A 26,861-nucleotide genomic window follows, 5' to 3' on the forward strand; every position below is an offset into this window, starting at 1 on the left:
GCTCCTGTCTTTTTGCTTCTCTCAGGCAGCAGCTGGTGGTGAGCAACCCCCCACGTCTTGTACAGCATGGCAGCATTGTGCAGTTGGTCCATGGGATCACAACTCGCTATCTCAACACGTAAGCAGCTGTCTTCCCATTTTCCTCTGGTGATTTATCTTCTGGAATTACTTTACTAGCTTATGTAAGATTTTAACTGAACTGGCAATATGTCAGTAATAATTGGCATGGTGGATCAGATTAATCTGGTTTCGTACTAGTGGGTGCCATGAGAATGTGGGCAAAAAGGGGGTAGGCCATGTTCCATATTGTCCCCGTAAAAAGTGCTGCATATATATTTATCGGAAAAATGAAAGAAGAGCCATAATTGGTGGAATCAAATCAAAATCATTAAAAATTAATGCAATTCTATTATGATCATCCTTACAGTCTTTTTTCCTAATCTTAAAAGGCCCTTTAAAGACCTGTATTATCCTATCTCTACAGCCTCTACAACCTCCTTTTGGAGAAATGGTGACCAGGGCTGTATATAGTATTCCAATTGTTGTTATACTACATATATGTATATTGCAGTGTCTTTATTTTCACAATTTTCCTGATGATCCCCTAAAATGCAAAACAGCTAACAAAATTAAAAATAAAAAAAAACCCGGAAAACAAGAATCCTACATACCAAGTCAGGGACCTCTGAGTATAGATTCTAATATAGCTGAAGCAGCACCTTCCACACAAAAGAGAGAGGTAGACTTGGGGGACCCCCGTAGTTTACAGAAATACAAAAAAGCTATGTTGGGAAGATTTAGAGGACTTGTGGCAATCCATTAGATTACTGTCTCTTTACAGGCATGATGTTGCTGCCCCTCTCAGCCCTCATTCCCAAGAGGTTTCCTGCTACATTGATTACAACATTTCCATGCCAGCTCAGAACCTCTGGCGAGTGGTGAGTGCCAAGTAGCTGTCAGGAGGGAAAGGCGCACGTGGTTATCTTTCATTCTTCTTTGGGTCTGGGACATACACACCTAAGAGCTGGCATAGTTAAGACATCTCATACAGTTACTGTATGTGCTCTGAGCATTTCCTGGTGAGGGACAATGGGAAGTAGCTGTCCGGCAACATCTGAAGGGTCGCATGTTCCCCATCCCTATTCATTAGGAGAACTTTGGAAGTAGTTCTATTTCAGCTTATAATTAAAGCTACCCACATTTCCTGAACTCAACTGTTTTTATAAATAAGGTTAAATAGATTTTCATACACATTATAAACATCATCCAAATTTCCACTGCAGGAAATTGTGAACCGGGATTCAAACACAGATGTCTGGAAAACAATCCTGTCTGAAGTAAGGCTCGTCCACGTGAATACCTCAGCAGTGCTAAAGGTAGGTGGATTTTGGAGGTTATTTCTCATTCTGGGTCAAGCCAAGAGAGCATGCGGACAGTGGATGTAAGCAAAAACTTCTGCAGATGGTTGCCCCAGAGTCACAGTAGCCTTTTAGATTAATAATAATAATAATAATCTGATAAGAACAGATACTGCACTTGATCTTTATTTGGAGTTAAAGAACAGGAACTGACTAGATAAATGAACTATATGAAAACATTTGTTAATTATATTGTATTGCATATCTAGTCCTAGGAATCATTAATGACTATGGAAATAAAACAAAGGTTGTTAAAGGAAGGATGCTCATGGGGTGGTGGAAGTTGTAAATAAGTAAACTAACTTGGGGGAGTCAGGGTCCAGTGTGTGATGTCTGACTCGCCATAATTGGTCTATAACAATGATATTTGTTTGGATGTTTGTTTTCATAATTTCAAAATTTTAAATAATAATAATAATAAAACTTATTTCTATCCCACCTCTTCAGTAAGATTGAGGTGGGTTACAACGATAAAATTCATACAGTATAAAACAAAACAAATCCGACTAGCCCCTCCCTCCCCAACAGTAACATAATAAATCGAACATACATAATAAAATACAGTTAAAACATTAAACAATCAGAGAGAAAAAGCCAGGGCATCAAAGGGCAGTCAGAAGGATGGTCCACATCATCGGGATGACCAAGTGAATCATTCAGGGAGGATATTTTGCCTAGCATCTCTTTTGCTACACACAGCCTGGGAATTGTTCTCTCATTATCTTTGCACTGCGGCTGGTTATGCATCAGTCTCCGTCTTTTTCGCACCAACATTTTAGTCATCCTTCTTCTCCACTATTCTTTTCTGTCTCTTTTCCAGCTCAGTGGTGCATCTTTACCTGAATGGGGCTACCGGCAGCTGGAGGTCGTTGGGGAAAAGATTTCCAAAGGCTACCACCAGAGCATGTTGTGGAATGTGGAAGAGCACAGATATGGGAAAAGTCAGTTTAAAACAGCTCCTAGGTCTTTGTTGCTCTACTTTCAAGATTGGGGTAGTAAGGGAGGACATGCTTCCAGACACTGTCAGGACATCTGCTGGTAAGAGGAGCTGGGCATCATGCAGGATTGCCCCAGCATGCAGTTATCATGAGTTGGGTGCAGTAATACAAGACGGGAGCAGGAACAAATTCTGAATGGAGCAGGAAGACTTTAAAGTGGGGTGAATTCCATTTGGCAGCAGAACACTGTGGACCAGCACTGTAGTCTGGATTGTTTTGTGTTTGGAGAGACCAGCTTTGTCCTTCGAAATTATTAGGCGATTGTGTGATCCCACTGAACAATGACTGAGTAGGAAAGGAAAACAGCTTAGGTTTTCTGACTGCCAAAGTGAGTTTTTTCTGAGTCGCAAGTGCTTTTTAGCCTGCATTTCTTCCAGATAAACGATTTAATGCTATTAGTCTGAGGCAGTACTTGGAGTACATTAACAAAACATTTGTGCAGAGAAGGTGCATGAATGTTATGTGATTCCAAGAGCATGATAGGAATCCGGACTATTGACTTGCATCCAGAGGCATGCATACTCTACCATAACAAACAAACAAAATCCATAAAACAGTAGTGCAGAAAAATTTGCAGGATCTTTCTTTTTCCATCTCAGTTAATCTGATTGTCATTTCCATTCGTTTTTCTCAAACTTTTCCAGGCCAGGAGCCGAAGGAGAGGGAGGTGGAGCTTCATTCCCCCACACAAATCAACATCAGCCAGAACCTCAGTTTCATGGCCAAATTTATGGAATTACAGGTAAAAGGAAAGGACAGAGGGTGCCAGGCTTGAGCATGGGACTGTATTACCCAATGACCCATTCATCTTCTTCAATCAGCCTGTTTTGTAGCAGCCTCACAACATCTTGACCTTGGTGTGGCACCTTCATGGGACCACTAGAGTCTCAGCTGGCTTTTAAAACATTGTGGTTGCTTTTTATCTGCAGAAAGAAAATACATTGATCCTACCCACCTACCCACCCCCTGACCTTCTCCCTATTTTGTCCTCACAACAACCCTGTGAGGACAATTTTTTTGCACTGATCTATCAGTCTCAAGCGTGGAAAGCACTGTAAATTACAGCTCTGAATGCTTTTGCCTGTGGTGTTCTAGTGGAAGATCCTGACTCTGAAAAATGAGGATACAGAGCATAAATACAGTTCTTCTCCCTTCGACTGGATCACCATGGATACTAACATCGCCTATTGGTTCCACGCTACCTCAGGGGTAATTTATTGATTTACTTGATAATATAAATCGTATAATTTTATATGTCACTCAATGACCAAAGTTCTCTGGATATCAGAGGATATTCTTTTCCCAGACTCCCTTATCCTGGTATCAGAGATTTGGGGCTGCAGTAATCTGTATTTTTAACATGTAGCAAGATAGTGTGGTGTATGCAGTTAGGTGTCCAAGCCAAAAGATATACATAGGCAGAAGAAGGAAATAGGTGAGAATTTTCACAATAAAATATCAGGAGCCCCTTTAATAAAGGTCTCTTTGCAGTAATAGCACCCACCGAGGATATATCCTTTTGGGGAGCAGATAAAGGGCAAAAGCTAGACACTAGACTTAACCTGAAAAGTAGTGGTTGTGGCATAAAGAGTAGCTTACATGATTCGAAATTAGATGTTGCTTCCTTGGCTTTCCTCATCTGTATTCCTAGACTTGAACATGAGGCTCTTACTCTTGAGGTTGGGTGAAAGTCACATCTATCAGGAAGGTTTACTTACAAATAGCCCACCTGCACCCATTTTACTGTCCTGTCCCAGTCACCTGAGGCAGCATTGCTGGTTCTTTTTAATCTCATCATTGAGGTGCTTCCTGATTTCTGGCCCAACAGGCCCAGATCCACCTTCTTGGAAACATGGTCACTTGGACCTCAGCCAGTGTGGCAACGGTTGTGTACCTGGCTCTGTTCCTGTGGTACCTCCTGCGACGGAGACGGAATATCTGTGACATCCCCGAAGGTCTGATCTCCTACATGTCATGACTCCCTCTTCCCTGCCATCCTTCCCCATCCCATCTTGGTAAGGTCAGTTGGAAAAGTTAACTGTTTGGATTATAATTTCCCAAACCCTCCAGCCAACCCGGCTACTGATTACTACTCGTACCTGGTGTGTGTACTCCACCACCACCACCACCAAAGAAAAAGATCTACCTAAGGTTCTGAGTCCAGTTTACTAGTCTGAAGTACAGCACACCCATTGCATCGATTGTGTAAATCTCTGTTTAAAGATCTCTGAATTGCCTTCCAAGTTTTTATATGTGTAGGTGCCTTCAAATCATCTGTTGAGTTTCGTATGACTTTCTTAAGAAGGAATACTCAGAGGTGGTTTTGCTAGTTCCTTCTTCTGAAATAGAACTCAACAGCATCCTGTATTTATTGGTAGTGTCCCATCCAAGTCCTGACCTGAGCTGACTCCATTTGGCTTCCAAGATCTGGTGCCTTTAGGGTATTTAGGCCCTTTTACTAACCTTCAAATAGAGGTAGCTGATTCCACTGTCAAACAGCTTTTACAGTCAAGAAGTTTTTCCTAACATTCAAGTGGAATCTCTTGTAATTTGAATCCACTGATTCTCACTCTAGTCTCTGAAGTTGCAGAAGACAAGCTTATTCCATCTTCTACATGACATCTGTTCCAAAACTTAAAGTTGGCTGAATAATCTCAGCTCTGTCATCTCTTCTCCAAGCTAACCATTCCCATAGCTTTTTGTGGGATTTTTGGGCTATGTGGCCATGTTCTAGAAGAGTTTGTTCCTGATGTTTTACCAGAATCTGTGACTGGTGAAATGTCAGGAACAAACTCTTCCACATAGCCTGAAACCCCCACAAAAAGCTATGGATGCCGGCCATGAAAGCCTTCAACTTCACATTAAGCATATCCCGCTGGTCTACTTTGGTTGAAGGCTGATAGTAGGCTTTTACATCCAGATGTTTTTCAACTCTCTTTAGCCTCAGCCAGCTTGGGGCATCATCAGGGATGACAGGAGTTATAGTCCAGCAACATGCAAAGTTCCCAGCCTGTCATAGATTTCCAATGTCAGTTTCAACAGACACAATCCCTCCCACTACGCAAGACCTGATAGCCTTCTGTATGTTGCTTAGTGGTGTTCTGCAAGTCAGGTCTACTAATAAGCCATGTCCCATCAGAAAGAGTCACTTTTTGAACAATAAGTCCCCAAATCCTGTACCCAGGATAGCCAGCAGCCATGCTAAGTGAAGTACTCACTGACTGGTTCAAGCTGTGATCCACAGTGGATCCTATGTACATAGGAAATGCCACAGGTACATGTTTCACTGCAACTGTCATATCTCTGTCTATCCAGTCCTGCAGTGATGGGAATGATGGCACCTTCCCCCCTTTTTCTCTTTGCAGAGGTCTGGTGGCAGTGGGTCTTGGCTGGCAGCCTCTGTGTGGGCGGTTGGGCTGTGAATTACCTCCCTTTCTTCCTGATGGAGAAGACACTATTCCTTTACCACTACCTGCCTGCCGTCACTTTCCAAATTCTCCTGGTCCCCATCGTCTTCCAGCATATAAGTGACTATCTTTGCAGGTATGACTGTTACCCCACATGTGCTTTCCATTTGGGAACTTTATTGTCTGTAGGTGGGGTGGGGAAGCAAGTTGATTCCTGCAGGATTGAAGGGAAACACTGGTCCAGGAGATGTGGAACAGCTCAGTGGTAGAGCACCCATCTGGTATTCAAAAAGTCCTGGGTTCAAACTTTAGCATTGCAAAGTTAGATTGAAAACCCGGAAAGCTGGATGGTCAGTGTTAACTGAGCTTACTTACTGCTTTATTTACAGGATGAGGAAGCTATATTCCTGTTAGAGCAACACGATATCTTGTTTGTTACTATTTGGTGTTAAGTCACTTGAGTGATCTATGAGCAAGAAACCTTCAAGTCTCCCCGTTATCAACAGTTCTGCTCAGGTCTTTCTAGTTAAGGTCCATGGCTTCCTTGATGGGACCAGACCACCTATAATGTGGTCTTCCTTTCTCTCTTCTTTTTGTCTCCTACATAAATTCAAATGACATTTTGCCACAAGTAGGAAGGTGGCAAAGCAGAGGTTAGCTTCCCTCATTATGTATTGAAATGCCTGGTTGTGGCTGTTCTCTCACTTTATGGGTCTGTTTTCCCCTGCATTTGTAGATCCCAGCTCTCCAAGAGCATGCACAGTGCATTTGCGGTAGCCTGGTTCTCTTCTGTTTACTTCACCTACCACACGTTCCGGCCGCTGACTTACGGAGAGCCTCCACTCTCCACAGCAGAGCTCCAGAACTTACGCTGGAAGGACAGCTGGGATATTTTGATCAAGAGACGGCAGCCATGAGGGAAGTGGTTAACAAACTTGTGGACAAGAGCCATGACTGAGGATGAACAGATTGTGTCAGCAAGTGGATCTGCCATACTTTCTTGAGATTAAGCTGGAGCAGGGAAGGAGAAAGAGTGCTGCTGTGGTCAGAAACAACACAGCCACTACCTAGGCCGAGCAGATACAATTGGTATATGGTTGTATCTGTTACGAAGGCTCAGAACATCTCTAATGGAAATGATTGCTGTTGTTCAAAGGCATGGCAAAGACTCTCTCTCCCAGGAGGAAAATTGATGATGTAACTCCAGAGCATATAAAGATACTGCTGAGCAGTGGCTTTCCAGATGCTGTTGGACTACAACTCTCCATAGCTTAAGACTGTAAATAACTTTCTTTCATATTGATGCTTCTTTCAGGAGCGTGTTTCTGAATGAAACATGGAGACACAATGTGCTAAGAACACAACCCATACATGGAACTTAACATCATGTGAAGAAGAAGGAGAAATGAGTATGTATGTTCATTGTGTTATACTCTCTCAGAAGTTGGCTAGATTTCAGATCAGGTCCACAAGTGCTTAGTTGTAGAGATGGTGTGGCATCTAGTGTTCCCTTTGCTGCAAGGATAAGAACCATGTGGTTTTCCAGATGATGTTGGACTACAACTCTCAGCAGCCTTGACCAGTGGTGTGGAATGCTGGGAGTTGTAGTCCAATAACATGTAGAAGGCCACCAGATTTTCATTACAACTGTAACCAGCTCATGGGAGAAGGGGAGGCCTGCTCTCTGGACAGATTTTTAACTGCCACCAAAACACTGACCTTAATTGACAAACCCTGTGGGTGAGAGTGTACAGTAATGTTTGGTGCACTTTTGATGATGTTTCTGCAGTCCCCAGTTAGTTACTCGTTCCCAGTTCCCAAGTCCTTATTTGTGCAAAATTCAATACACAGCTAAATCATTCAGATGAATGAAAGCATGAGATTTGAATCCCTCTGAGCATCCCCAAAATGTTCTAAATGCCACATGTTGGATATTGCCATAATCAGGAGACTCCTCTTGGAAAGAAAAAAATCATTCTTGCCACTCTATAAAGCAGTCCCTAAAAATAGCAGATCAATGGATATTAGAAAATGGCAGTCGTACTTAAAGAAAAAAATAATTCTGCACCATGCAAGAAGCTGTGGATCACCCAAAATGATACACTCCCACATCCAGCAGAGTCTCTTCTGTGAAAGGGCACATCTCAGTCTGACCCAAGGCTGTTTCTGTGGTAGGGCGCATCCAAATGTGCCAACCTCTGCCACTTAAGATAGAAATGGCCAAACACAGAACTCAGTCTCTGTACTTACACATAAGACTTGGGTCAACCCAAACCAGTCACCCTCCATTATTACATTTTATGGAGAAAATGTTCATAACAATAAAGTAAACTAATAGAAAAAAAACAATTGTGTATTTTGCCCATTCACAACCTTCTGTTAGAACAGTAAGAGAAGCTTATGTCCATCCTATTGTAGATTGTGCTATCTTTGGGGGGTCTTACACTGTTTTGTGGCTGTTGTTGGCAAGAGTCTGCAAGTTCAAAAGGGAGAAAGGTCAACAAAAACGGTTGGCTAGCCAGAAATTACTGACACACAAAGGTCTGTGTGAAACTGAAGTTTTTCTCTTTACATGTTCTGTCAAGACCTATTTGGTTGTTGTTGTTGTTGTTGTTATTTCTGCAGTGCAGTTGGAGCCTGGGCATAACCACCAGGGCTATAGCAAGAGGAGGCCTCATTCTTCAGGAATAGTAATGATACCTCACTGAGGCCTGGACTCTTGGAGAGTCAGTCCCTGGAGAATCGATGCTCAGGCTGCAGCCTCCAGAATGGAGTGATAGAGATGGAAACTTGGGAGCAGAATGGAGTGATAGAGATAGAAACTTGGGAGATGTGGGGGGGATTTCAGACGGCAAGGCCTCCCAATGGAGAGCCAGCCTAGTTTCTGATCCTCTTGGCTAAAAGAGTGGAAAACCATGAACAACAACTCTTGGAATAAAGTAATAGGCAGTTGCTGCTGCTGCTAGTACTCAGCCTCATGCCTCCCCTTGGAGCCACTCTCGGGCGCCCTCCTGTGGCTCCAATGGCGCACTTTGCCCCTGGAGGCTTTGGTGCAAACCCCATTATTCCCTATCCTGGAGCGCCCTCTAGTGGCTGCAATGGCACACTGCAGCCTTTTGGTCGTTTTTCTGCTCCCTCCCAAAGGACTGTTTCTTTCTGTATTTTCATGCAAAGGGGCCTTTGAGCGCCTAAATCCAGACTAGCCCTGCGGGAAGGAACGTCAGTATTTGGGGAGTTGGAGAAGAAGACTGACCCACATCATCATCCTCAGGAGATGGCACACGAAATGGCGACCCATTCAGGGCAAGGGGGGGGGAACATGGCTTTAACCACTGAACTCTGATGGATTTAACCTCCCTCGGTCTTTTTGGGAGCCCAAAAAGCCCTAGGAAGGGATCTCTGGCTCGATCTAAGGAGCTGGAACGATCCATCCCAAAGGGGCTGCAGTGCCCTGAGTATCCACACGAGGGCGCCCGTGTATTAGCAACGTTCTTTATCAGACACTCCTGTGATTTCCCCATTGGCTCCCCGTTCCTGAGGGGGCGTGGCCTCCTCCCTTTACCTGGATCTTCCTCCGCTCCCATTGGCTGCCTATTCCCAAGGGGCGTGGCCTCCCTCTTTGCACGTGGAGCATTGTCAAAATTATGTAAAAGGCGAATGCTTTATTATTATTGTTCGGAAAACATTCAAGAGCAATGAATCATCCTCTGTCCCTCAGGGACGGTGGTGGCCATGTTTTCCCAGAGGATGATGGGAATTGTAGTGCAAAAAAGGGGCTCTGCTGCTGCTGCCTTGTTCACGGCTGCCCTCTGGTGGCGCCCTTTGCGCACTGCAGGCTTCATGACTCATGGCTGCGAGGCTTCTCTCGCGCGCCCTCCTGTGGAGACCATCGGCCAGCGACTCGCAATTGCAATCTCAGGCGCTTTTTCGATCTCCTTCCTGGCTCTCGGGCGCCCTCCTGTGGCTCAAGTGGCGCACCTCGGCCCCTTGACGCTTATGATTATCTTCCCTGTCCTGGGGCGCCCTCTGGTGGCGGAAAGGGAGCGTTGCTGGCCATTCTTTGGCTTCAAGGGGCTCCTGATTCCTGACTCCTGGGTTTGGGAGACTCAGGGCTGCTGGCATCTTTGGGTCCAAATATACAATAATAGTAATAGTAATAGTAATAGTAATAATAATAATAATAAGGCAAGAGAGGCAAAGGCTTTAGTTCTGGGCATCCTGAAGGGGTCCCTGCTGCCCTGGATAACAAACTGGAAAGCATGGCCCTTTGGGACTACAGCTCCCAAAAGAGCCTCAGGATGAAAGGCGGGTTCCAGTCCTTGTGGCCCCAAGCTCTGCCTTGGTTTCCATGAGGCCAAGTCACAGAGGAACCCCCTGGATCCCCAAATCCATGAAGGCTATGGGATATTTATTATTATTATTATTATTATTATTATTATTATTATTATGGGGCCTTGGTTCCAGGACTTTCCATGGATCCCAAAATCCACAGATGCTCAAGTCCCATTATATGCAATGGAGTATTACAATTACAATTATCATTATTATTATTACAATGGGCCTTTGGCAACTGCTGAGGTTTGGTTCCAGGAGCCTCCTGGATCCCAAAATCAGTGGATGCACAAGTCCCAATATAGAGTATTATTATTAATTATGAATCCCTTGGTATCCGCTGGAGTTTGGATCCAGGTCCACTGTGGATCCTGAAATCCATGGATGCTCACTGCCCATTATTATCATGTATCATTATTACAACAACAGCAACAACAAATCACTGACACACTACTACTTTCCAAACAGGGCAATTCTGTACAAAGGCCTGTGTGAAGCTGAAGTTTTTCTCTTGACATGTTCTGTCAAGACCTATCTGGATCCTGAAGCTAGTACAGCATTTATCATGTTGCATAAATAGTTTTTTAAAATACATACAACCCTGGGAGGCTGGAAAAAAAATCCCAGTCTCAGCCATGTGTGATTTTGTATACCATTTATTTATTTATTTATTTATTTAAACAAAACCAAACAAAATTAGGCCTGGCCTAGGAAAGGACTTATTTTTACTGCTCGCCTGAGTTTATGATTTTCTGTAAAGATGGAAGAAAAAAGTCCACATTTGGCAGCCTTTGTTTCCAAAGCCCAAACCACATTTACCCGGTTAAAAAGACTTATGGTAGCAGCAGCAGCAGCAATACTTTCTGATAGGGAGCCAGCCACTCCGTGGAAGAATGGTCAATTGACAATAATAAGACACCTGATGATTTGACTTGACTGCTTCACTGATTTACGCAAAGGTAAACCCTTGGTACACTGAAGTCAACACACACACACAGTAGTAAACGTCTTGTTGCTCAGAAGCCAGCAGATTCCACTGTACTGACAGAACTGAGCTTCTTCTCTTGACCAAGGCACACGCAGTTGTTAGGCTGTGCTCAGGATGTCTGCCTCTATTGCTCTCCCTCCCTTTGTCCTGGAATTCTTTGTCAGGTTGTACCAAGTGAAGGCTGCTCCTTGATGTGAGCCAAAGGTCTGCTAGAGACAAAATCTGCACACAAACATGATTTGATAAAACAAACATCTGCCCAAGCCTTAGTTGTGTTGAAGATTACAAGGAAACATTTCTGTCTACACTTCTGAGCTGCCATTTTGTTAGTGGAGAACAAAATAGGCCAAGTGGAGCAAACAGACAAAATGCAGAGCATCAGCCAATTGATGGTTCAAGACAAGGAAGCAGAAGAGCTCTACAAGCTTTTGCCTTTCATCCTTCACCAAATGTTCCCTTTCCTTCTTTCCCTAAGGAGTGTTTCTTGGGCAGAGGGGGTGCAAGGAGATGTATAGCTTTGGGAGAGGAGGGTGAACATACTTCTACGTCCCCTCAGATGAACTGGCAGAAATCTAAGGGATTTGGGGTTAGTGAAGAAGTTAGTCTTTCTTTTGTATGGACTCCAGAAAGCAGACCCAAAACTTCTGACCATGACCACGGTGTATTGGGTTGGATTAAAAACCCAACCCACTGTCTCCTGTGCTCACATCGAATCAGAGAGAAAAGGCCAGAGGGACAAATCCGCTTTGTTTGCTACAGTTGAGATGCCAAAGAGCTATTGCTTTCCTAGAATATAAAATCCACAAAAATCAAAGAAAGACCACTTTAAAAGGACTTTCCTTCCCCAAAGGGCAGTTTATGCTTATTTAGGTACTGGCCTCCTTGAAATAAGAGGGACGTGAACACAAGGCGGTACTAAAATCAGTTACTGAAGTACAACAGTCCAAGGCCTTCACAGAAAGACCATCCCTCAGCCAAGCCCCTGCCACACAAGGGGGGCTGCCAGAGTACTGGAGTCCATCTGAAAGTCCATCCGGCCTAGAGGCAGCAGGCCAAGCCTCTGGCCAGGTCAGTGGGGGCGGCTGCTGGACTCAAGATGGGACCGCTTGCCAGGGGCCAGGAGTGGGCTGCTGTCGGCTTGTTCTGGGAACGGTCTCTTGGAGGAGCGTCCGTGGCCATTCATGGCTCCCCGCTGCCATTTGCAGAGGTCACCGCTGAGAATGTCCTGGATGTGCTGCACAATGAGGTTTATCGCAACTGCAAATGGAGGACAGAGAGGCATCGGTTAGCAGAAGGAAGACACCTGACTGGCATGAATCTCCTGCCATTCCAGTGCAAAGGGGGGGGGGGGTTGTTCATTAGCAAGACAAAAAGAGATCTTTCTTGAGATCCAAGTTGCCTCAGCAGAATCATTGCTAATTTGTACAAAGTTAATTTGTAACTTTGAGTTAATCAGTAACTGCTCTGCATTTAGAAAGACTATGCAGTTTTATTGTGAAACTATGTATATGTCCTGCCATCCACCTTAACAGCCAACAGCTGGATTGCCTGAGGTCTGTTCCTCTTGCAACTGAGTGCGGTTGCTGCAGCCCCTATCTGGCAAGGAAAGGGGCGGTGAGATGCTTGTACAGCCCCTCACAGCTAAAAGGTGCAAATCTCTTACCCATATTGTCTACTCCCCGGGGGATAATCACATCCGCATATTTCTTGGTCTGTAGATGAGAAATATAATCAGAATTCTCATAAGAAGCCACCAGAGACATTATTGTAGAAAATGCACTGAGCTGGGTGTGGAGATGGACTGGGGCCATCCGGAAACTCCCATGAAGCTGGGCCCTTCACCAAACCTCCCCACTTTCAATCTGGCAAGTAGTTGTGGTGGGTGGGTGGAAAGAAGAACCTTTCAGTACCGGTAAACAGAACTCTTCAAACGCAGGCTTGACGAAAGTTGTATACTGAGTTAAAATCTGCTCCAGGTCCCTTCCCCTCTTCATATCTCGGAGAACTATGGCAGAATAAGCAAAAAAGCCAGTTCAGCGTTAGGGCATTTGAGGTCTGCAATGAACAAGATAGGTGATCAAAACCAATGAATCCCAGTACAGAAGCTGGTCGGATTCCCACTACTTAAAGGGGGGGGGGGAATTTGATTCCTCAGTTGGGAATTAGATCACAGTGTTCTCTAGTGCATGGGATGAGTTCAGGAGGAGCCTGATCTCAAGAAGCAAAGATGCCAGCTCCTCAGTGGTCACCCTGCTAATAGGTACTTTTCAGACAATGCAACTGGATTTCAGTAGCCAATGAGCTTTGGCTACTGTGAGAATGACTAAGTTCAGGGGTCAAATTCTTATCTGGCAAATGGAAAGGTTACTTGGTAAAATAATCCTCCCCCTCCCTGCCTATCTAATATATTTTGGATGCAGCTTCTTTAACACTCTATCAACCAAAGACACCTAACATCCTGCATGGCAGAGGCACTCTGTCTAACAGTCTGGCCTCTTGGGACAACTAATGCATTTTGCATGAACTTTCCTTCATAAAGTATCCAAAATCTTAAGAATAGTCCAAAAGTCCTTGAGCACATGGGAAATTGCTCAACCCAACAATGGGAATGCAGCTGAAGAAAAATATTTACCAGGTCGACACATTCCTTCATGGCCAAGAGAAGGGAGATACAGACAGTCCAATAGGGGCAGCTCAGAGCCACCCCTTTTAGGCTAGATCAGGGCCACAGCAAACAGATGCCTGGCCCCAGTCCAGATATCTTCTGTCCCAAAAAGATCTACTTATTTTTGGGACAGAAAGAAGCTGTCTCTTCTCACAAAAAGCTGGTCAAACCCCCAAGCCAGTCCCAAAGGGGCTGTCTGTTTCGGCCCTTAAGTACATTCAGAGCTCTCCCTGATAAAGAGAGAACTGTGACCAAGACACCAGAATGGACCAATCCTTCTCTTTGGAAGGCAGAGGGCAGACACACAAGGAATTAGACATCACCTCTCCGGGAGAGCCTGACATCTGAGTCTGTATCAACGAAGAGACGGAGGTGAAACATATCCCGGATATCTTGATTGTAGAACACTAAAATGCCTTCAAAAAGGACCACATCTGCAGGATAGACCACAGTTGTCTCAGGCAGCCTGCGGGAGGTGATGCAAATATATCAGATGGTGGTCAGGAAGGACTGTTGAGAGGATTGAGATCAGGGGAAGGGAAATGTCTAATTAACGAACTGTAAGACGCTCTGATAGCCTTGGCTGAAGAACGGGGTATAAATAAATAAGTATTATTATCATCATAAACCTGTACCAGATACTGATACACTGCAATTCCCATCAACCCACAGTGGAAGCAGAATAAAAGGCATCCAGTAGCCCATATCATCTAAATGCGGCTCAGAGATTCAGAACTGAAGTGGTGACTGAAATATCTGAGGCAGCTGGATGGATGAACAGATTTATATGCACCTTTATTAGTCTGTAGAAATGTTTGCCTTTTTTTGTCCTGTTTTAAATAAATTGTTGAGTTACAGTGTCCCGATCGAGGGAAATACTATGCCATTCTATTCTTCTTTGGTCAGTCCTCACTTGGAATCTGGTGCCCAGTTCTGGACACCACAGTTCAAGGAGGATAGTGACAGGCTGAAAAATGTCTTGAGAAGGGAAACCAAGATAATAAAAGGTCTGGAAAGCAGGCCTTAGGATGTTCTGGAGGTTCTGAAGATATCATAGACTCTAGAAACTAAAAGTTGGAGGGGGTGCAAGGGCCATCTGGTCCAACACCCTACCAGGCAGGAATACACAGCTACAGATGTCCTGAAAGATGCACATCGAACCTATTTTTAAAGGCTGCCAAAGATAGAGAGTCCACCATCCTAGGAGGCAGTCCATTTTGCTCTTATGAGTGAGGTGAGATATTCTCAGACTGAATAAATAACTAGACTACCATGCAGTAAGAGCAATTTAGTCCCTCCAGTTGCAACAGAGGGAGAGATGGGAAGGGGCATTAAACTCTCAGCAAAGCTCTCCTCTTTTTGAATGCTATGAGTCTGCTATAAGGAGTTTGTCACTTCAAAAATTGACTTGTCAACAAATTCAACAATAAGGCAATCTCCTAAAGCGTTCCTTAGATCCCCAACCAGTTTGGTCAACAATCATACTGTGGTGGTAAAAAAACAACAACCCAAAGTGTGTTACTGTATCCCCCATTATGAAATGTACACCAACCTGGAATGGGTCACAAAATCGTAGGTTGGAACTTCTACCGTTTGGCCATCCACAATATTCTTCAAGGTTGTTTGCATCAGCTCGTTGTCAAAAGCATCTGCAAAAACGTTTCCAAAAAGAAAAAGAAAAGGCCCAGCATCACAAACACAGCAGCCAAAGCAGGACTGTTCAGCCAAGAGTTGTGATCTAGGTGCCCCAAAAGCATTCTGCGGGATGCTCCCACAAACCTTGCTTCCACATGGCACCATTCATGTGTGTGTGAGGTATATGGTGATGGAACAACATGGGACACATTGTAAAAGCAGTAACTATAAAATGGCCATTGTTTCATATTTTATCAGTGGGAATGTCAGGGCAAAAAGAATTTGCAAGGTGGGCAAGGATGTCCCAAAAGAGGGTAATACCAGCAGCCAATCCTCGAGATGGAACCTTGTCCAGGACGGCAATACTAGCAGCCAATCCACAAGATGAGATAGATCTGTACCTTGAAGGTCATAAGGAAGGTCACTACTACCTTACATTTGGTGAACTGGGCTGTCAAGAGACCAAAATGGATGACCTCCTCTAAGCAAAAGCAATTTTCTACTATGAACCTGAGAATTGAAACCTGTATTGAACTCCCTTAGTTTGGGTCTGGTACAAGTTTCCAGATGGCATGAGGCCAGTGGTAGGGATGCTGTTCCTCCAGGACTGAGGAGGAACAGGGCTGGCAATAGTGGGATCATGGCCAGGGGTGATGCCTGGGTATTGATCAGCTGAAATATGAGGTCTAAGACTGGCAGCAGAAGGGACATGATTTCCAGGGGTTTCACCATCCGTTGGCCACAAATTCCTAGTCTTGGGACCTAGTGACTTACTATATGGTTTTGTTTTTACAACCAAGTAATACTGAAACACAAATTTGTAATGTTTAAACACTATTTAAGTTTGAAATCACTGTTTCCAGGTCAGCATCTACAACGTTTTGGGAACAAAAGCTCCACCCTCCTTGGGCTTTCCCCCAATGCATTCCTCACTTGTCGACTGCAATGTGTGTGTGCAAGGAAGTACCTGGATGGTCAAAGTTGTACTGTCCTTTCAGGGCTTTGGCCTTCTGCTCCGCTGTGAGCACTTTGTAGAACCGGTCCTGGCTGAGGATGACCACTTTTCGCTGGCGATGGTCCACTTCGTTCTGGCCGAGGAGCTCCATGATCTTCTCGCATACGGTTGACTTGGAGGGATGGAGCAGAGGAGGAGGGAACAAAATAAACCGGAGACGTAAATGCGAGTGGGACGTGGCAAGATGTCATTCTTTACACCAATCTGGACATTTCTCCATCAAGCACAATAGCTTTCTACTTAAGTATGAGCCCCAGAGCAACAGTGTCCTGGCTGTAAAGCACAGTTCGGAGCAAGACAACCTTCCTGGGCCTTAAACAGCATCTCACCTCCAGACAGCGACTGGAGGATATAAGGAAGGTAATGTTACAGGAGCTCTAGCATTGTTTGAGGATTTCGTGGACCTGTCTTTATACGTTCACCTTAGAATAATTAAAAATTGGAAGCCCAGCGACCGAGGTTTAAGGCTTTTAAGCGGCCATTAATGGATACAGGACTCTGACCAAGTGGACTGACGCCTAATACGTCATCAGGGGCTACAAAACAACCCTGCAGGGTAGGCTTCAGTGAAAGGGAGCCACCAGCCTAGCATCTGGATGTGGGCTTCTGCAGAGGCTGAGGCTGCATCCACACCGGAGGATTAAGCCAGTTTTGGCACCGCTTCCACTGTTTCTTGTCTCTTTGGGGTTTGTACCCCAATTCCCAGAATTCCATAGCAAAGAGACAAGAAACAGTGGAAGCAGTGCCAAAACCGGGTTCTTCCTCCAGTCTGGATGCACCCTGAGTTTACTTGAGTCTCTTGGAGTCTCCAGTCCACTTAGGGCCACTCCCTTCCTCCGAAAGGCAGCCCTCGGTCTCCCATCCAAAGACCAACCGGGGCTGTCTCTGCTTAGCTTTCTTTATAAGGGAGCTGCTGCCAGGGTCAACCTTAAACCTCCAGCCCCAGGGAGGAAGAGAGGGAGCGGGGCCGGTCTTCCGCCTGCGGCGGGCGAAGCCGCGAAGGGCGTACCTTGCCGCTGGCGGTGCCTCCGCTCACCCCGATGAGGAAGGGCCGCGGGCGAGGACGCTCCGCTTCCCCGGCGCCCGAGGGACCCAGCGCCGCCCCGACGACGCTGCTGCTGCCCCCGGCCGCCATGGCTGGGCCTCGCAGGGAAGGAGGCCGCCCTCCGCGGCAGAGGAACTACAGTTCCCGACAGGCTTTGCGCAGGCGGGCGGGCCGCGGTGCATGGCGGGAAATGGAGTCCTTGCCCTTGAGGAAAGGCCGAGGAGGAGGAGGCGGGCCTTGGGCCTTCCCCTGCCAGCGGACCCGCCTTCTCCTCCTTGTCCTCCGGGGCAGAGCCAGAGGGCGGCTGGGGCGAGCCTAGTTGCGGCTGAAAGGGATGAAAAAGTGCAGGCCTTCCCCATCCACGAAAGTGGGAGGACAATACGCTTTTCTCCACCTGAAAGAACGCCGCTCTAGGAATCTGTGGGTCCTCCGGTGCAACTCTATGGTCAACATCCGCCGGAAGTGGACCATAAAATCTCATTGGAGGACCTACAAATGCCTAGAGAGTCCCCCTCTGTGGTGGTGAATTAGAGTTTCCCTTTCTGTCCTCCAAAGGCTCCTTTTTAAGGGCAGCCTGGCCCTGTTCATGCCAGCTGTGGTTATTATTGTTGTTGGCCTGGGCCAGTGCAGAAGGCTTGGAGGACTTTTGTTTTGGTTAAGGCCTTATTATTGCCAAGACCCACAGGTCTCTTGATAGCTGTATAATGGGTCAGAAATGTTTAAAAGGTCACATATGTTAGGACTGTCCTGGTGCGTTGTCAAGCCATGCAAATCTACAGCGCTATATAAATAAAGCATGATAATAATAAGCCAATTTTACCAGCAGAAAGAGGCACAGATTTAATAATAATAATAATAATAATAATCTTTATTTTATCCTGCTTTTTGCCAGGCAACCAAAGCAGCATACAACAAGCTAAAATACTCCCATATATACATAGTACCCTCCTCCCTTAAAACAAGATTAAACAGTATAAAATCTCTTTCTGTTAAGAGATCTCATAATTGGCTGCTAAGAAAGTTCAGGATTTGGTTAAAAAGATGGCAACTGTTCTTTCTGAAATCGCATCTTCTGAAAAACAAGTTGCTGCCGATGAGGACAGGTTCACATGGACAGCGGACTGTTATATTATTAAACTAAGTTGTTGTTGTGTGCCTTCAAGTTGTTTTCGACTTGTGCCAATCCTATCATGGAGTTTTCTTAGCAAGGTTTGTTCGGAGGAGGTTTGCCATTGCCTTCCCCTGAGGCTGAGAGCATGACTTGCCCAAGGACACTAAGTGGGTTTCAATGGCCGAGCCAGGATTCAAGCCTTGGTCCGGAGAGTCCTGGCCCTACATGCAAACATAGAGTTGGCCCTCTATATCCACAGATGTTCATCCACAGATTCAACTATCTACAGCTTGAAAATTATATATATATATATATATATATATATATAAAAGAATTCTTGATCCTTCCATTTTATATGCACCATTTTACTAAACCACTGCTTATAATGGTACTTGAGCATCTATGGATTTTTGTATCCATGAGGGATCCTGGAACCATACATTAAATTAGTTTGGATGCACTCCAGATGATGGCCAGCAGGGGGCAGTTTCCATTTGAAAAACAACCAGCATCCTGGTGCTTCCAGACTTTTATAGAAGGGTTTGAGAGCTTTGTTAACTGAGGTTGTGTCCACACTGCAGAAATACAGTGGTACCTCGGGATACGAATTACCCAGCTTACGAATTTTTCGGGATATGAAAAAATCCCATAGGGATTTATTGTTTCGGGTTACGAACGTTTTTTCGGGTTACGAAAAAACTCCGGCGCTGTTTAAATGGAGCCGCGGCGGAGCCGCAGCTTTTTTCCCCATTAGCGCCTATGGCAATTCGGGTTACGAAGGTTTTTCGGGTTACGAAATTAGCCGCGGAACGAATTAATTTCGTAACCCGAGGCACCACTGTAATCCAGTTTGACCCCACTTTAACTGCCAAGGCTCCATGCTATGGAATTCTGGGAACTGCAGTTGGTTCGAGTCAAACTGGATTATTTCTGCAGTGTAGACGCAGCCTAAAAACTTCACTACAAAAAAAAAGTGTTCCAAATTTTGGGATTTGTAGTTAAGAAAGCTGGCTTTGAGCAACATTTTGTCTGCCTCCTTCCTTTCTTCTCTCCCTCTACATCTAAACAAGTCGGTGGAAGGTGAAAAGGGTCTCATGCTCAGGGGCACAGCCTGAAAATCAACTTATTTTGCCTTTCTCAAAGGTATATAATAAAATAATTTGTTTTCAGTTATTATTTTAAAATTCTTGAATGCTATAAGCTGTGTGCAACATGCACACAGGCACAATTCCCATCCAGTTTATAACCGTTTCAACAGGCACAGGGGAGCATGAAAGGCATCCCTTGAACCATGACGCTGCCTTTGTCGCCTCTTCCTCCACCACCCCATTTTCAATCACTTTCCATCTTTCATAAGTGCATGTCTTAAATTGTTTTAATATTGTGAATAGTTTTTTATTTTAATGTTAATGTTTTACATGTTTTTGGATGTACTGTACAGTACGCCCACACCATATGCGGCTTTCAGCTTAACCCAGGAAGCTGCACAGTGGGAAAAACAATGGTGCGCACAAATCCCCCGCATAAGGGAAGAGCCAACTGTACTTGTTTTAAATCGTAAGCCTCTCTGGAGTTCCAGTTGTTGGAAAAACATGAGATACAAATAAAGATGCTGATAATGATTATGTGGACAATTTAAAATTTATAGTTACCCTTTGAGCAGTTATCCTTTGTTAAGTCACAATTGTAGTGTGGTTATTGCACTGTTACTAGAAAATGGAATGCATTACAAGCAATTAGTTATTTATGACTAGTTAATTCCCAGCTCTGTTGAGAAGAAAGTCAAGAAATCACAGCTGGAACAAGCCCCTTTATTGCCTTGGGAGAGAGAAATCTGAACCTTGGAAGCACCTGAAGGTAAGTCCAAAAGGAGAGCGAAGGCCACAGTGCAGGGATGGCGGTAGGACAGTTGGCAGCCCACAAATGCTTTCCTGGACCCCTGGCAGGTGAATTCTGTCTCATCTTTGCTGCCCAACGAGGCAAACCATTCAATGGGAACCAGCAAAACAGTGTCATAACACAAACAGGAAACCACACAACACTTGGACAAATCGAGTTCGATTGTCACTTTAATCTTGGCGACCGACACATGCACCATAAACAGGATGATCATTAAAGGGTGGGTTCTTTAATCACACAGTTGTTCCTTTCCTTTAATATAAAAAGTAACAGGCTTTGATATTGTTGTTCCTCTTGTTGTTGTGAACAGGTGCTGCTATCAGGATCATGGTAGCCATAAACCTATGGTGTCAGGCTGGGGAGGCTGCAAGTTAGCACAATGGCAAAGTCAAGAGATTTTAGGGACACTTAAAAGAGGACTGTTACACTCATTCCACAGATCTCCAGAACCAAACTTAATTCAAATTTCTTCCTCTCACTCATCCCCATCTCCACCTCTGGTTCTGCAACTCCCAGTTCATGCCCACCTCTTCGGACTAACCAAGAAAACACTACAATAAATAGCACAGAAAAATAAATAGCACAGCCGTGCTGGGATAATTCTGGAAACACAGGGGCTCTGGGATGATTTCTGACTCCCAGCTGTGAATTCTTCTTCAAGTCTTACGGCTTGAAGAAGACAAAGGCCCTATACAGTCAGGTCAAAATAAAGCTGCTTCAGGTCACTTTGGAGGTACAGTATGCTGTTTAAATGATGCATGCTTCCTAAGAGTCCACAGACCATGCTAAAGCCATGGTCCAGTCCTAAAGACTGGAGTGCAGCTTTGGTGCAGCTTCTGGCCTCTTAGGAAGCATGCATCATTTAAACAGCATACCTCCAAAGTGACCCGAAGCAGATTTATTTTGGCCTGTCTGTATGGGGCCAAAGCTTCTGGGACTATATGGACTATTGGTTTCACAACTGTGGGAATTCAAACATGGCAGGGACACATGGTCTCCTTTTTGGAGATGACTATCAGAGGACAGAGGGGGAAGGAAGGGGAGTAGAAAGAAAACTATGAATTAAGAAGAAATTCAAGCAGTGGCAGCACAGCAACATAACATTTTGGAGAAAAAAGGTACCAGCAGGCTCCCCCACAATAAATGACAAATGGGATAGATGGGGCCAACCCAACTTGCCACCAATGCACCATTTAGCAATGCAGCTTAGGACTGCAGGTTCAGGTCAGGAAGACTGGGGCAGCATAATTAGTATTGCACTTGGCCACACTTAGATCCCCACATCGGATCCTACAGGCAACCTGCAGCTCAAGACCTATGGCAGCTTATATTCCCAGCATGATGGCATGCTGAGACGAGAAAGTTGCCAAGCTTTCACAATCAGCTATATGACAAGGGCGTTTTTATGATGGAAGTTTCCAGCAGGAGATGTTGTGGCAATGTTTACCAGCAGTGACATTCTGGGAAAAGGCTTTTACATTAACTCCCAAAGGGTTTGGGAGAAGATGCACACAGATGACCTCTTTTCTTCTTTCTTCTCTTCCTTTTGCACTGCAAATCCCAAACATTCCAGTTTGGAAGTACTTCCACCAGAGAGGCAGTCAGTCTCAGGAGGCAGATTTCCAGTGCCATGAATGGCAGGGGAATGGGAGATGGGCAGAGCTGACCTGCTGGTGGGTGGGATGGTGGAAGTGAGGCACAATTCACTAGGACATTGTCTTGCATATGCTGCAAGAGAACAAATAGGGGAGTTGATCAAGACTCGCTGCAGTAAGGCTTATGGAGGGTTCATGAGAAATGGGGAGGGCAGCTTGGATTATCTCTCCACCTTAGGCTCAAAATATAGCTATTTGACCTACAACTTATGTCCTAACTCAAATTTGGCTCTGACAACATCTTCGTAGAGTAGAGGATTCTTTGTCCCCCTATACAGATTGCTTTGCATTTTAAAGTTTCCTCTTAAAAAAACATTGGCAATTCATGCATGCATCAAATCAAAAAGAAACTGACGGCACCTAGAGATTCATATTTACAGATGGTCTTGTTTTCTACATATTTACTGTGTTACAGCTAGTACCATGACTAAATTATAAGGCCTGCACCCCACGGCAAGGGAGAAGGGATGGCACAGAACCTCCAGTGATTCCAGATTCCCAAGTTCATGAGGAGAGAGACCCCCAGTTGAGTTAGAGGAGGAGATCTGAGGGGGACCCCTATGCTGTCAGGAGGATCATTCCTTTTCCATCCTGGAGATGTGGAATCATACATCCCTGTAAACACAAACTCTGCGAGGAAGAACATAACATCCTCCTTCTCTCCCTCCAGTGTTCTCATGTGGAGAAATAATTTAAGATGACTCTCCTGGGGGGTGTAACAGGGAAGCATCCCTGACAACCACCCCATGTTCGCCTTCTGCACAGAAGCATATGCGGCTTGATGTGAGATACAGCCTCTCTGCTCTTCTCTCCTCCTCATGTAGTGTGCAGAAACAGAGGCAAAGGACCTCTCTTCTCTTTCTTTTCACGCATATAAAAACTCAAATTTGGCAAAGTGGAAACATGCTGGCACTGATCCCGCAATTTCCAGTGCTCTCTCATTCTGGACTGAAAAGCTAATCTATGGCACTGATTCGCAGCAGAAGGAGAGCAGAACACTTTGGCAGTTCTCTCCCACAGCTTGATGGGAAGGACAGCACATGCCAATGGCCACAGCCTCACCACCAAGACAGCCCACAGTCTGGATCTGGCTGGGGAGGGGGGGCATGGCCCAGTCACAGGTCCGAGTCTGCTAACCGCTGTCCGTGCGAATGCCCAGCAATCCTTTCTACACCCGCAGCCCTCATGCTCCTCCCCCTAGGTTTTCTCTTCTCTGTCTGTCTTTCGTCTCGTTATGTTTCGAGGTTTAATTTTGAGTGAGAGTTCCCATAAAGCCTCCTCGGCCAGATGGTCGCTGAAATCGTTGAAGAAGGAGATGATGTCGTCGTTCCGTTTGATGTCATAATGCCTGCAATAGTCAGAGAGAGTAAACAGAGAGCATGGTTGATAATGAGTAGCACCTTTATTATGAGAATCTCCCCTCCCCCTCAAGAACTGAGGAGTGGGGGGGGGGCACTGAGAATCATTTGTGCTGTACTGGGACACTTGAGTCACTAGAGCCACAGGCAGAGCTCTGTGCTAAAAAAATATTACCTTTATTAAAATTATACAATAAATAAAACAATAAATATGGAATGGCTTGCTTTAATGTTGCTATAATCTTTATTTGGCAGCGAGCATGTATTACCTCCTATCAAAATTAAAACTGCTTGGCATTTCATCTCCCCGCAGGCCTCCCTGAACCTACATCAACTCCTGTGCATGCTCCCACGTAGATGGTGATAAGACTTCAGCCTACGCTTGTAACAATGCTCACAAGATTGTGCATGGAGCTAGTGCAGGTAACAGCTTGACTCCTCAGCAAGTGCTGCCAGATCCCACAAAGGATGCTTTTCAGCTCTGCCCCGTGTTCATCCTCTTGAACACAGCAGAGGAGAACCATTGGACTAGATACCCTCTTCTACCAAACAAGCTTTGTGGAAAAAATGAAATCTTTTCCTCTTCCTAATTCCACATTTGCTGCCCCAATAGAAATATGGCATATGCTAAGCCCAATCTATTTTGCTACTTTATGTTGCTCATTTGTTTCATTGATTGAGTAGATTTTCAAATATGACCTTTCAGGTTTTACGTTTTCACAAGGCGGGTTACGAAGACAGTAACTATATACAGCATAATTCCAAATTCTAAGGGCACAGGGAGCTTGCCCATAATGAACCAGACCACTGGAACATCTCACCCACCATGGTTTAGATAGACAAGGGAAGCAGCCTTCCAGATTTCAGGTAGGAGTCCTTCCCAAGGAGTGAACCTATCACTTCTGCATGCAAAGCATGTGCTCTGCCATTGAACTACAGCATCTCCTAAAATCCACAAGCAGTTTCTTGGGCCATCTCTCAGGAGTAATGTAGTTGTATCTTCCTAAATGATACAAGGGGTTGGACTAGCTGGCCCTTGTGGTCTCTCCCAATTCTGGATTTTCATTCTTTGTTGTATGGAATGAACAGCTGAACCTACTTACACTTGCTGGAAACACCTCATACTGTCCAGAATGTTGAACTGTTGCCAGCGCTTGGAAAAGTTGACTTTGCCATCAATGTAGTCTGGATTCCCCAGGTGCACGAAGGTCAGATCTTGTAATATAAGACCTCTGCAGAGAGAGAAAAAGACAGAAAAAACCTGTTAGTTATGTCTTGAAATGACAGCCAGGTAGGAAGGCAGTTGATCACAAGGCTGGATGTGAGTGAGCCATGTGATGTAACTGCAAAAAAGGCAAATGTGATTTTAGGCTGCATAAGAAAAAGGAGCTCTGGTTCATTTGACACTAACCAGACCTCATCTAGAATACTTTATGCAGTTCTGAGCCTTATATTTAATTAATGAGCTCAACAACAAAGAGCAGCCAGAACATATAAATTCTACCAGTAAGATCTGCAACAAAATGTTGCAGCCTAGAATGCTTCTGTATTCTGGGATATTCAGTAGGCGTCCACAATACTCTCAATATCTTCTCTCACAGGGTGTTCTGTCTCCTCACACAGCAGTCACCCATGCTTCCCAGCCATTCAACATGCTCACTGCCCCTTAATTTGATGATTCTGTGATCTGACCAACAGTACCAGAATTTTCCTCTGAACCCTACTACAGATGTTAATCAAGTCTCATTCTTTGTTGCCCCTAAGATGGCAGGACTAGTTCTAAAAACTTACATGAGGACATGTTTGGGTTGAATACTAGAAGAAACGTCTTGATAGCAGGAGCAGTTTGACAATGAATTATCTCTCTCTGTGTATGTGCTTTCTTAACTAGAGGCCTTCCAGTAAGTTTGGCACTGATCTACACCGAGTAGAGGGCTTGTACTAGATGGCTGAAAGATTACAGCTTTGTGGCTGTAAAGCTGTTTGTGAAACCCCAGAAAGTGGGAAGTTACTCACAGGTAAGGTATACAAGGTGGATCCACCTCAGCAAGAGCAGCTCGGTAGGCCCGGAAGGAGGAAGAGCTGTCAATCAGAGTGCAGTACTCGGCGAGGCCCTGGAGGGACACAAGAAGTAGTACATGGTGTGAGTTGTCTGGGATCCTCTCCAAATGTAGTCGGTTCTCAGGGATTCCTAGGTCTAAGAAGAGGATGAGAATCCACCTAACATAGAACATGCCACTTAAAAATTTCACCTTCACTCAGTTTCCAGAAGAGAGAAAATGCGAGAGTGCTGGAGTCTCCTTCTTTGGAGATTTTTAAGCAGAAGCTGGATGGCCATCTGTTGAGGTGCTCTGATTGTGTTCCTGCATGTCAGGATGGGGTTGAACTTGACGGCCCTTGAGGTTTCTTCCAACTTGATGTTGGAACACTTCCAATTCTATTTTATATGGGGGAGTAAGTTGAGAATGGCTTTCTTTACTGTTCTGGGGATAGCTGTGGCTTCAGCTTGTTCTTTGCACTGGAGTTGAACATTTGGAAAGACACAGTAAAAATGTCTCACAGCAGACCAATTCAGAAAGCTCACCTCTGAGGTTTGCTTCTGCCACTCAAGGCGACGGATAGGCGCCGAGTCCAGTGCAGAGAGAATGGCCAAGTAGGAGTTGAAGTTGTTGAGCTTCCGTAAGTGCTGCAGAGAAAAGAAGAGGAGGGTTTTCTTGATAGCATCCTAGGGAGGAAAGCAACGCCTGGGCCAAAATGGCCCTGTTGGTGAACTTCTGATGAAGGGACCCTACATTCAGTTGCTGGGACCACAGATGTGGGAGGTAGAGAAGGCCCTGCTGTAGCAGACTAGCCAGCCTCAGAGTCCCCAGTGCTCAGAGTTGCCTTCAGTGTCGCCTAGCAATTGCCAGTGTTCGCAGCACTTACCTTCATGATCTTGATAAACTTGAGGAGTAACCTTTCTCGATCTTGTGCTTTCTCCTGCTGCATAATGATGGAGCGGACCCTGTAAGGTTGGAGGGAAAACAAAGCACAGAAGTCAGGATCCAATGTCCCAGAGGGTTTCCAAGATGGCTGTCTAGAGTGAGAAGCTGCAACTGTGGACAAGCCTGCTCTGGTTACCTTCACTAAAATTAACAGCTGTTCCCTTGTAGAGGTCTACTGGACTGGGTAGACTTTGATTAAAAAACTGATATCCAAGAGAAAGGCTCATGATTACAAATTCATTGTACAGGGAATATAAACATTACTGTGATTTTATCTGAGGGTATCCAACATTATTTATTTATCCATAGTTTTTCATCATTTTTCTTTGTACTGAAATCCTCCAGGTGGTG

The 26,861-nt window shown here is 45.0% G+C and overlaps 3 protein-coding genes across 11 annotated transcripts in view; 1 reads left to right on the plus strand and 2 right to left on the minus strand.

The window, feature by feature from the left end:
- Window positions 1-8,177, plus strand: part of POMT1 (protein O-mannosyltransferase 1) — a 21,464-nt gene extending 13,287 nt beyond the window's left edge. The window contains exons 9-17 of the mRNA XM_042478747.1: window positions 12-118; window positions 842-938; window positions 1,284-1,376; window positions 2,239-2,359; window positions 3,061-3,158; window positions 3,512-3,625; window positions 4,245-4,371; window positions 5,782-5,959; window positions 6,560-8,177. Coding sequence (XP_042334681.1) covers window positions 12-118; window positions 842-938; window positions 1,284-1,376; window positions 2,239-2,359; window positions 3,061-3,158; window positions 3,512-3,625; window positions 4,245-4,371; window positions 5,782-5,959; window positions 6,560-6,740 — 1,116 coding nt within the window. The 3' untranslated portion in view covers window positions 6,741-8,177. The remainder of the gene's footprint in view (window positions 1-11; window positions 119-841; window positions 939-1,283; window positions 1,377-2,238; window positions 2,360-3,060; window positions 3,159-3,511; window positions 3,626-4,244; window positions 4,372-5,781; window positions 5,960-6,559) is intronic.
- A 3,798-nt stretch (window positions 8,178-11,975) lies between these two features.
- On the minus strand, window positions 11,976-17,641 carry UCK1 (uridine-cytidine kinase 1). Of its 2 annotated transcripts, XM_042479865.1 has the most exons (7): window positions 17,468-17,635; window positions 16,411-16,570; window positions 15,361-15,457; window positions 14,132-14,274; window positions 13,054-13,148; window positions 12,807-12,855; window positions 11,976-12,400 (listed from the first exon to the last, which is right to left on the minus strand). In XM_042479865.1, the coding sequence occupies exons 1-7, from the start codon at window positions 17,591-17,593 to the stop codon at window positions 12,213-12,215; spliced, it is 858 nt and encodes a 285-aa protein (XP_042335799.1). In that variant the 5' UTR covers window positions 17,594-17,635; the 3' UTR covers window positions 11,976-12,212. The 2 variants fall into 2 exon arrangements, with proteins under 2 accessions (XP_042335799.1, XP_042335800.1); XM_042479866.1 differs by lacking the exon at window positions 13,054-13,148 and having other exon boundaries at window positions 12,213-12,400; window positions 17,468-17,641.
- A 3,682-nt stretch (window positions 17,642-21,323) lies between these two features.
- The window catches only part of RAPGEF1 (Rap guanine nucleotide exchange factor 1), an 82,410-nt gene continuing 76,872 nt past the window's right edge, over window positions 21,324-26,861 (minus strand). For all 8 annotated transcript variants that reach the window (XM_042478460.1, XM_042478459.1, XM_042478455.1 and 5 more), the window contains 5 exons: window positions 26,452-26,530; window positions 26,111-26,212; window positions 25,543-25,640; window positions 24,630-24,758; window positions 21,324-23,516 (listed from right to left, as the gene is read on the minus strand). In XM_042478460.1, the coding sequence (XP_042334394.1) occupies window positions 23,366-23,516; window positions 24,630-24,758; window positions 25,543-25,640; window positions 26,111-26,212; window positions 26,452-26,530 (559 nt within the window). In that variant the 3' untranslated portion in view covers window positions 21,324-23,365. The remainder of the gene's footprint in view (window positions 23,517-24,629; window positions 24,759-25,542; window positions 25,641-26,110; window positions 26,213-26,451; window positions 26,531-26,861) is intronic.

Source organism: Sceloporus undulatus, chromosome 7 (genome assembly GCF_019175285.1).
Source record: "Sceloporus undulatus isolate JIND9_A2432 ecotype Alabama chromosome 7, SceUnd_v1.1, whole genome shotgun sequence".
Taxonomy (NCBI): domain Eukaryota; kingdom Metazoa; phylum Chordata; class Lepidosauria; order Squamata; family Phrynosomatidae; genus Sceloporus; species Sceloporus undulatus.